Source organism: Canis aureus, chromosome 6 (genome assembly GCF_053574225.1).
Source record: "Canis aureus isolate CA01 chromosome 6, VMU_Caureus_v.1.0, whole genome shotgun sequence".
Lineage (NCBI taxonomy): Eukaryota > Metazoa > Chordata > Mammalia > Carnivora > Canidae > Canis > Canis aureus.
The window spans coordinates 39734545-39744985 of record NC_135616.1 but is presented as its reverse complement, the minus strand read 5'-3'; the positions used below and the strand labels follow the sequence as shown (position 1 = coordinate 39744985).

At 54.9% G+C, this 10441-nt stretch overlaps 1 protein-coding gene across 2 annotated transcripts; it reads right to left on the bottom strand.

The window, feature by feature from the left end:
* Window positions 1-1134: 1134 nt before the first annotated feature.
* TTC24 (tetratricopeptide repeat domain 24) lies at window positions 1135-9844 on the bottom strand. Of its 2 annotated transcripts, none has more exons than XM_077901121.1 (10): window positions 9370-9844; window positions 6848-7551; window positions 6464-6667; window positions 5756-5884; window positions 5513-5625; window positions 5079-5177; window positions 3817-3905; window positions 3552-3658; window positions 2868-2964; window positions 1135-2058 (listed from the first exon to the last, which is right to left on the bottom strand). In XM_077901121.1, the coding sequence occupies exons 2-10, from the start codon at window positions 7545-7547 to the stop codon at window positions 1977-1979; spliced, it is 1620 nt and encodes a 539-aa protein (XP_077757247.1). In that variant the 5' UTR covers window positions 7548-7551; window positions 9370-9844; the 3' UTR covers window positions 1135-1976. The 2 variants fall into 2 exon arrangements, with proteins under 2 accessions (XP_077757247.1, XP_077757248.1); XM_077901122.1 differs by having other exon boundaries at window positions 6848-7525.
* Window positions 9845-10441: the final 597 nt, after the last annotated feature.

The window sequence follows — 10441 nt, the reverse complement described above, 5'->3', positions numbered from 1 at the left end:
CGATCCTGGAGTCCTGGGATCAAGTCCCGTGTCAGGCTCCTGGCATCGAGCCTGCTTCTCCCTCCTCCTGTGTCTCTGCCTCTCTCTCTCTCTCTGTCTATCATAAATAATAAATAAATAATTAAAAAAAAACATTTATTTATTTATTCATGAGAGACACAGAGAGAAAGGCAGAGATACAGGCAGAGGGAGAAGCAGGCTCCCTGCAGGGAGCCTGATGTGGGACTCGATCCTGGGTTTCCAGGATCAGGCCCTGGGCCAAAGGCAGGCAGTAAACCATTGAGCCACCCAGGGATCCCCTGGGGCTGCTTTCATAAGAGAGGAACAAAGTTGTCTCGGCTTACAGGCACGGTTACATTGGGCTTTGTTACAGTAGGTGAACCTGCATCCAAATCAAGACATCTTGAACCCCTGACAGGATTCCAAGGAAGGTGAGCAGTTGTGTCCCCAGCTGCTAGCTCCATGCTGAGCCCACAGTAGGTCCTCTACAGATATTTCAATGAATCCTCAAAATCTCATGGTGAGGTAAAGTAGTTCACAGTGTCGTAGAAGCCCTCCCCTCGGACATGACTAGGAATGAATTATTTTATTTCAACTTAAAACAAAAAAGTAGGAGCAGCCCAGATGGCTCAGCGGTTTAGCGCCGCCTTCAGCCCAGGGCGTGATTCTGGAGACCCAGGATCGAGTCCCACGTCAGGCTCCCTGCATGGAGCCTGCTTCTCCCTCTGCCTGTGTCTCTGCCTCTCTCTCTCTCTGTGTCTCTCATGAATCAATAAATAAAATCTTAAAAAAAAGAAAAAAGTACATTCATTTGCCATCTGTCCAAGTGTGGCCAGGGTCTTCTCTTTGAGGACGGGCCCATGATTGGAGCTCCCCATCCTTCCTCCATAAACCTCTTTACAGATTGCCTACAATTTCCAGTCTGCTTCCTTAAGCTGGAACAACTGATGGCATGTTTGGAGCAATCTGAATGCAAAATTCATCTAGATTTTTACTATTTTGCCCCAAGATGTTATCATTGTCTTGCTCACATCTAATTCAATAGTAGTTTTTGAATTGACTTACCTTAATCAAGACCTCTAAGGATTCAACTTCGTTTTCATACAAACAGTGCTTGTTTTCACACTTAGGTCATCAATTTATATAACATTTAATTAAAGCACAAAGTACACTTACATATGGCATAAGCACATTTGTTACCAACACAATCAACTCTTGGTGAACATTAGCGTAAGTAGGGGATAGCAGAACCACACAGCATTCTAGAGGGTGCTCACTGTGCAGGTTTGAATCCCGGCTTCCCCATTCACTAGCTGTGTGGCCTGGGAGGAAAGTCATTAACCTTTGTGCTGTCTTTGCCTCATCTGTGAAAGGGGGTCATCTGCTGCGAGGACTGCAGGAGAAAACATGCGTGAAGCACTCAGAGCAGGGTGTGGTGTGTGCTGAGTGATAATCATGCCTTACAAAACATGGTGGCCACTGACAGCAGCGGTCCCAATGGGCCTGAGGCATTGCCTCCCCCACCCACAAGGAAGTGGAGAAAGTGGAGCACATCGGTGGGTTAAGATGCATCCTCTGTAGTATTAGATCCTCATTTCCCCTTCAAGAAGATGGAGGTCAGGAGACAGTTCACAATGGCAAAATGTCCTGACTACTATGTCACAGCCAAGCTGACAAGAGCCTTCGCAATCAAGAGGTTTGGATCAGGAAGGAAAAAAGGGGAAATTCACTGTCCACTTTTCCTTTTTCTTTTGCCCATTGAGTCTGAAACTCCCAACAAGGAGCAAACTGCACACCTTGGCACCCAGACTGCAAAGGCCCTGTTCAGCCTACACAGGAGCCCACTGTTTGGCGATGTTACATCACCTGCCCTTAGAGCACTGAACAACCAGGAAAAGGCTTGGTCCTGGAAACCCCTAATGTTTGTGCGTCAGGGAGGTACCAAGGAGGCCACGTTCACGGTCAGCTGAGTGGGGTCATATGATGGCACAGAAGCCAGACTCGGTGGGTCTCCTCTGAGGGTTCCCACTGGGGGTCTCCCTGGACCAGCTGGATGACCTGCAGGAGGCAGAGAGGGGCTTGCCAGTGGGACTGGCTGGGGAAAGAGCAGAGGGCAGCTTCCCTGGCCCTTATGTCAGGTGCTGGGCCCCAGGGCAAGAGGGGGAGGCCTGAGCGCTCACCCCAACCCTCAACTGTGTTGAGGTCAGCAGGATTCTCCCTCTCTGGGAGGCATCCAGTCAGGCTTCACAGGAGACCGGGGACACCCCAGACTTCTAGAACTGGGTGAGTGCTGTTCTGATTGCTCAAGGCTAAAGACAAACAGGCTCCAAGCACCAGATCCCCCAGGCACTGGGCCAAACTTCCTCCCAGTTTTTTTTTTTCTTTTAAGATTTTATTTATTCATGAGAGACACACAGAGAGAGAGGCAGAGACACACAGGCAGAGGGAGAAGCAGGCTCCATGCAGGGATCCCGACGCGGGACTCGATCCCGGGTCTCCAGGATCACACCCTGGGCTGAAGGCGGCGCTTAAGCCGCTGAGCCACCCGGGCTGCCCCCAGTTAGTTGTTTTTTTTTTTTTTTTTTAAGATTTTATTTATTTATTCATGAGAGACACGAAGAGAGAGAGGCAGAGACATAGACAAAGGGAGAAGCAGGCTCCATGCAGGGAGCTCGATGTGGGACACAATCCCGGGACTCCAGGATCACACCCTGGGCCAAAGGCAGGCGCTAAACTGCTGAGCCACCCAGGGATCCCCCCTCCTCCCAGTTTGAATGGTGATCATGTTCCCTTAAAAGCATCTGAAGCCACAACCCCCCACCCCTTTTATCTATCTCCAGGCCTCCTCTGCTTCCCCAGGAACCCACCTGTTGGCTTGGGGGCCATTGGGCACCAGAGTGCCAGGCTGCTCCATTCGGAGGGGGCGTTGGCCTCCAAGTGGGAGATGGGCTCTGGGTCCTAGACCTGGGTGGGGAGGGACAGGCACATTTGTCTCAGGCCTCTCTGCACCGAGAACATGGGGGAAAGAGAAAGCTTTGGGAGAAGAGCAAGGGTGGTGGGTGTTGGGATGGGTGCACTGGTCACTGACTCAGAGGGAGCACCAGAGACTACACTCTGTACAGGGCAGGTGTTCAGAGCAAGCCTGGGGGACTCCCTGCTGCTTTGGGGAGAACACTAGACAACATCAAGTAGCCAAGAGCTCTGCCCCAGATGGCAAAGCCTTTGAGGAAAGAGGCTGGTAAACAGTGAACTAGGGCAAGAAAATCACCCCATACTTGGCATGGAGTAGGCTTTCAATGAAACTTGGTACTCTAATTGCAAAGTTCTAGAGGCTGGGAAAGCCACGGAAGCCAGGAGGCAGAGGTGACTGTGGGAGGGTTTGGGGAAACTGGCCAGGGCCTGGAGACATGACCTGGGCAGGGGAGAGGGTCGTTGGGCCTAAGCGGCTGTTGGGATCCTGGCTGTCCAGGAACCGAAGGGGCTGGGACAGGGAAAGTGCTCCCATTTTCAGAGAGAAGATGCCCAGCTGGGGATGGCCTTCTCCCACTCACACTCCAGTCTCTGTGCCCAAGATGTCACAGGGACATCCGCCGGCTGCTGGTCTTCTCTCTCCTCCTGGCTCTCCTCGTACGCTTCTTCTTCCCACCTACCCCAAGACCTGGAGGGACAGAGAGCAGGGGGGAGAGCAGAACCTAGGACAGGTCCCCTCCTCTGTGGGGTGCCTGCAGGTCCCAACCCCCCCCCCCCCACCAGGCAGTTGCACACCTCCAGTGTACCTCCTCCCCTACGCTGGAGCTCTGGCCCCACCCCACTTACCTGTGCCACACTTCCGCTCTGCTCCTTCCCACCCCAGCTGGGGGCCCGGCCACCCCACCTGGAGCCTGGGGTCTCCCTGGAGCCGAAGTCTGGGAATGGTGGGGAGCAAAGGAACCAGTGAGGGGTGTATCCATGGGCATATGTTCCCTCCACAGGCCATGCCCCACAGAGACAGACATGTTACAGACTGGGTGTGCCACCCAGCTAATTGTAGAAACCCACGGAGAGATCTGCACTAGCGACTCTCAAATTAGAATCAGGTTCTGGGACCATCAGGCCTGGCTGGAGCCTGGTCTCCACCCCACCCTGCCTGGGGCCTCTGGTGGCAAAGTCACAGAAAGCTGGTGGCCGCCTTCAGATGGACCCCAGCTCTTCTACCCCCCCACCCATCCAGTCTTCTGCCTGGACTAGACTAATTTAATTTTGCTTGCAAATTATAAATAGAGTATCCTGGTCTTTAAGAGAAGACATAAACCTCATTAAATAAACAGAATAAATATTAAGGTATAATTTAAATTCCTGGGTGGGAGGTTGGTTCCCTGAGATATCTCAAGGTGAGGAGAAATTGGACCTGCTGAGAGGCTAGGAGACAGAGAGAGGGTTGTGGGGAGCCAGAGAGGAAGGGGACGGTGGAGACCCACACAAAGCACCCACCCAGGATGGCCTGGGAGGGGACCCTCCCTGGAGCACTGCCCCCACCCTGTGGCCTTTTGTGGAACTGCAGCCAAGGACTTAAGGGTTTCCACCTCCTCCAGGTAGGGCTCAGCGTCCTTTTCTTTTCTTTTTTTTTTTTTTTTTAAGATTTTATTTATTTATTCATAGACACACACAGAGAGAGGTAGAGACACAGGGAGAGGGAGAAGCAGGCTCCATGCAGGGAGCCCGATGTGGGACTTGATCCCGGGTCTCCAGGATCACACCCCAGGCTGCAGGCGGAGCCAAATCGCTGTACCACCAGGGCTGACCTAGGGCTCAGCGTCCTTGATTGCATCCCTTGGCTTCAAGTGCTTGGCTAGTTACCACTCAGGCAAGGAGCTGGCACAGCCTAGTCCTGGGAGACGTGCCACAATCCCCCGGCCCCCTTCCCACCTCCCCGGTGTCCTTGGAAAAGTGATATAGGTGTCCCCTCTGTGGGCTTCAGGGCAGAGTAACACACAGGGGTTCTCCGGTGCCGCATCTCTGCGGATGTGAGCTGTTTACCACCACTCCTTCTCTGGTCACCTCTCCCCACCCCCAGCTCCTCGTCTCAGGTGTCACCTCACCAGGCTGTAGGTCGGGACAGGCCCCGCCTGGGCCAAGTGGGTTCTCATGGCATCTGCCAGCTTGGCCACCAGCCGATCCCGCACAGAGTCTGGCTCCTTCTGGAGAGTGGGTAGAGAATGGGGGATGGGAATGCCTGGGCTAAGCGCTCCTCTGGGGATTGGAGAAGCAAGAGACTGGAGAGGGGGAGGGAAGGCGGCTTTCTTCTCTCTACCCCACCCCCGGGCTCTTGCAGCACCCTGCTACCGCCAGCCCAGAACTGTGGACAGAGACCAAGGCCTCCTCACAACAGTGCCCTGGGACCTAGCCCACGGTGTGCCCGATACATGTTTGCTGAGTGGAAGGATGGCAAGAAGACAGAAGGCAGGACTGTCAGCAGAGGAGGCTTCCTGGAGGCACAGCAGGAAGAGTGGGGTTCTGGGGTGGGTGGTCCTACCTGACTCCGGGCCAGTGCTTCCTTATAGTACCACAAGGCCTGGTTGTGCTGCCCCAGCCTGGCTGCTGCGGCCCCCAGCCCCTCACAGGCCTGCCACTGCCCCTTCGTGTCCCCTGGGGAAGAGAGCCCAGGAGATCCTCTCATGGGTCCCTGCATCACCAGCCCTCCCTTCCAGCCATACCCCCACCGGCACCCAGGGACCCTCAGCCTGGGCCCTTGCCACACCACCTGCTAACGCCTCACCAGTATCCCGGGCAGCCTGTAGGGCATGCAGGTAGTTGTCTCTGGCTGCTCTGTGGTTCCCCAGCTGACTCAGTGCAAATGCCAGGCTGCCGAAGCTGCGGCCCTGCTCCTGCCGCTGCCCCACGGAGCCTGATGACAGAGCCGGCCCCATCATAAGAGGGGTTTTTGGCTGCAACCAGGGGTGGCTCCCAGGAGTCCCGGTGCTCAGCCCTGGCACACCTCCAGGTGTACCACAGACACCTCCACTCTCAATAGCCTCTCTTCAGGCCTGAGTGCATGTGTCCCTCCCTGCCCTGCCCCGCCCCTCACTAGTATGAGCCATGCAACAACCCTGCCAGGCAGGCAAAGCAGGTGTCAATAGTTCTCCTCTTACCTGTGTGGAAACTGAAGCTCAGAAAGCCACAATGAATGTCAAGTCACACAAGCATTTGGTGGGAGGAGGCGCTGGCCTCACTTCAGGCCTCCTCTTCCTGCTGGGGCTCTTCCAGCTGCCCACTGCTGCCTCCCCAATCCCAGGCCTCAGCCTCTGAGCCCTCAACCCCCTGTCCCGCCTACCTACCCAATCTCCCACATTCCCAGCCCTTACCCCCTGCTTCGGGACTTCCTGGTCCCATGCCCGTCCCTAAAGGTCTGTCCACTCTTGGGCCTTGAGCCCCGGCTGGAGCCTTCTCTTAGTCCGGATCCCCTGCTCCGGGCCCTGGTACCCACCATGCAGGTCAGCTGCCTTCCGGTGAACATCCCGGGCTTCCTGATAGTTGCCAAGGGCGCTGTGGGCTGCTCCGAGGTTTGTCAGCACCATGGCCTCCTCTCCTGGCCCCCGGCACAGGGGCAGGGCCCGCAGGAAGGCCTCAGCTGCTAGCGAGAACAGCTGGAGCTGGGAGTAGCTCAGGCCCAGGTCGTTATAGAGCTGCCCTGAGGGTGTGGCCAGGGGCACAGATAGCCAGGTCAGATGCTGCTGAAGCTGTATTGTACAGCCCCCTGTCCCACTCTCCCAGGGTCCTCCAGCCCCCTACCCTGTATGCACCCCACCTCTCTGTATCTCCTGGTCTGAATGTCCCCAGACCCCACACCTCCTCTGCCCAAGGGCCTCACCCAGCAGTCCCTGCTCAGGACTCCTCTCAGCAAGCCTCTGGCTCTCCTCCAGCACCTGTACTACGTCACCCACCCCGTGTTGCCCACTCTTCAGCATACAAGCTGCTGCAGCCCCCAATGCCAGGGCTGCATCCTGGGGCTGCCCTGCTTGGACGTAGGCCTGGCTTGCTTCCTGCAGACAGTGGGCTGCTAGTGCAGGCTGTCCCAGAGCCCGGTAGCAGGCTCCCATTTTTGCTTGGGCCTGCCCCTGGTCACCTAATGGGTGGTAGTGACCCAGGGCCCTGTGGTACCAGGCCAAAGCTTGGGGCAGCTTGCCCAGGGCCTGGTAGGCCAAAGCCACGTTGAAACATTGGTCCCCATGACCCCTGCCCTGCGCCTTCTCTTCAGGTCGGGCTCGCAGGAGCAGCTTGAGGCCTCTGGCTGGGTCCCCTGTCTCCACATAGGCGGCCCCTAGGTTGAAGGCACAGGCCCGGAGAACAGAGGTGTCCTGAGTTTGTGGGGCCTCAGAGGCCAGGATGAAGGCCCTCTGGAAGCTGGTCAAGGCTTCATGGTTCCGGCCAGCCAGTAGGGCTCCATGGCCAGCCCTGGTGAGGGCTTGGATGCTGGCCTCTTGCTGTGGCCACTTTTGCTTCTTCTTTTTCTTCTTGGAGGTTGAGGGTTCAGGCTCTTGGGGGACATCTTCAGGGTTGGAGAAAGACATAATGCTAACAGTGGGGAGCAGAGGGGTCAGTGTGTCACCCTTGGCTTCCTCCAAAGCAGGATCCCTGTGGAGTAATTCAGCCCTACCCCTGCCCTGCTGTGATCTCTGCCATCTGACTCTATGTCATGGATCCTGCTGGGCGCCATATCAACCCTTACTCCAGTGTTCTGACTCATTCTCAGTCTTTTGGGACCCAGGTCAAGGAACAGCTCCCAGAGAGCTTCCTCCCTCAACCATCTGTGTCTTTCTGGGCTCCCAGAATGCCTCACACCCGTGTCCTTTATAGCACTTGTCATGCCAGGCTGAAATTGCTGACTTTCTTGTCTATCTCTACTAGATTTGGAGGAGTATGAGGGTCTGGCACATAGTAGGTCCTCCATAAATGTTCATCGAATGAGATGGGCACAATAATGCGAATGTACCTAATGCCACTGAGCGGTGCACTTAGAAATGGCTTAACAAGGAGTGCCTGGGTGGCTCAGAGGTTGAGCATCTGCCTTTGGCTCAGGTCGTGTGATTCTGAGGTCCTGGGATCAAGTCTCATGTCAGGCTCCATGCAGGGAGCCTGCTTCTCCCTCTGCCTATATCTCTGCCTCTCTCTGTGTGTCTCTCATGAATGAATAAATATTTTTTAAAAATGGCTTAACAAGGTAAAAGTCATGTTATATGTATGTTACCATGATACAAAAAAAATCCTCATTAGGATGCCCGGGTGGCTCAGAGGTTGAGCGTCTGCCTTTGGCTCAGGGTGTGATTCTGGGGTCCTGGGAGTGAGTCCCACATTGGGCTCCCCATAGGAAGCCTGCTTTTCCCTCTGCCTATGTCTCTGCTTCTCTCATGAAAAAATAAATAAAATCTTTTAACTAACTAAATAAAATAAAAAATTTAACCCCCCCCCAAAAAAAAATCCTCATTGAAGGAATAAACAAATAGACAGGTGAACAGAGCACATGCAGGGCCTCACCCCCATCACCTCCTTCACACTGTTCTCCCATGGACACCCATCCGCTCACAATCTGGGCACTCCTGCGCCTGATCTCAAGGTGTAGATCAAGTGGGCTCAGCAGACACCTGGTGAGCGCCTGCTGCATACCAGGGGCCCGCAGGGCACTAGGGATACTAAGCTGGGCAGGCTATTGAATTGGCAAGGATTTGGCTTTCAGGAAGGAGGATGCTGCCTTTCATTCACTGCCCACTCCCTATCTCAGGAGACCTCTTTCCCCATAGCTGGCCAGTCTGGTCTCACCAGCACCTGCTCTGGTCTCAAATATGCTTCCCTCAGCAGTATGTATTTCCTATAAGGGTCTCTCCCCTAGGAAGGCAAAGCCTCTTCCTGATTTCTCCTCCCAGGAGATGGGGGAAGGGGTGGCAGACTCAGGCCTGGTCTCTCAGCACCTCCTCTTTTCTTTGTCCTTCCCCGTTTTTTTTTTTTTTTTTTTTTTAAGATTTATTTATTTATTCATTCAGAGAGAGCGAGAGAGAGGCAGAGACACAGGCAGAGGGAGAAGCAGGCTCCATGCAGGGAGCCCGATGTGGGACCCGATGTGGGACTCGATGTGGGACTCGATGTGGGACTCGATGTGGGACTCGATCCCGGGTCTCCAGGATCACACCCCGGGCTGCAGGCGGCGCTAAACCGCTGCGCCACAGGGGCTGCCCCTTCCCCCTGTTTTTTAGAAGAGGCAGGCAGAGGTGATTGTCTTTTTAAATAAATTTCCCTTGCAAGTAGGAATACCAGGAATCCTGCCTTCAAGGCCCTCCTTCCTGGGGCATTCTTGGCTACCCCCATCAGGCCTTGGGGCCCAGCCACGGGAAGACTTACCTCCCTCCATCTTCTCTGCTCTCTGAGGCTGGATTTCTGGAATGGTCCCTTTGGCTTGGGTTACCTGGCCAAGCTCTGAGCTCAAAGCCCTGGGGTTACCAGACAGTCAGGTACCGCCCTCCACTCCAGGGGGATTTTTTGATGGACAGCTCAGGTGCCCTATCATAGTGCTGAATCACTGATGGCGGCTGGGGGCACAGTTACCTGGATTCCATTGCCCTTCCAGCCCCACCATTCCCCACCTCATCCCTGCACACACCCCTCAAGTCCTGCACTGTGAGCAGAGAATCACAGCATGATGGCTTGTTACTAGTTACAACCTCAGGGATCGTCTCTCCCATACTCTCACTCTACGGAGGAGGGGAATCAGAAGCAAATGGGACTTGACTGAGGTCACAGAGCAGCCACCGAGCTGGGATCAGACCCCAGGTTTTCTGATTCCTGGCTAATTAGCCCAGGGTTCCTTCCACCGTACTATGATCACAAGCTGTAACAAGGACTGTCCTAGAAAGAACCCTTTCTCACACACACGCCCAGAGGCACATACCTACACACTGTGCTCCTGTGTGGTACATCTCACATTTGGGAATGGGGTTAAAGGTTGATGGTCAGGACAGCCTGGAGATCAGAAGAGTCTTTCTGCCCCTGAATCTTCTTCCCAAGCAGAGCTCCACGTTCTGCTTAATGAGAGGACAGCAGATCCCAGGACAGTGGGCACCTATTGTACTAACTCACCCAGGGTGGCCTGGAGCAGAAAGCCAATCTCCTCCTTTACCCTGGGGGAGAGGGAGCTCTCTTTTAAGTAGAGAGGCCTTTGCCAGAAACAAAGTTATAGGAAGTAGCAGGGCTTCCTTGCACTGGCTAGTGTGCCCGCACAGTGCTGGGTACCATAGATGGGGCTTGTGTCCAAGGCAGGCTTTCTCAGCTGCCTGCAGCTCCTACCCACGGGCTGGCCTCCAGGATGCCACCACCATATGGCCAGGGCCAACACTCAGCTCAGTCCCTGGCCACTTGGTAGGCTTCCCTTCCGGGGAAAGGTTTGGGGAGGGTGCAGGGACTGAAACGACTCTCG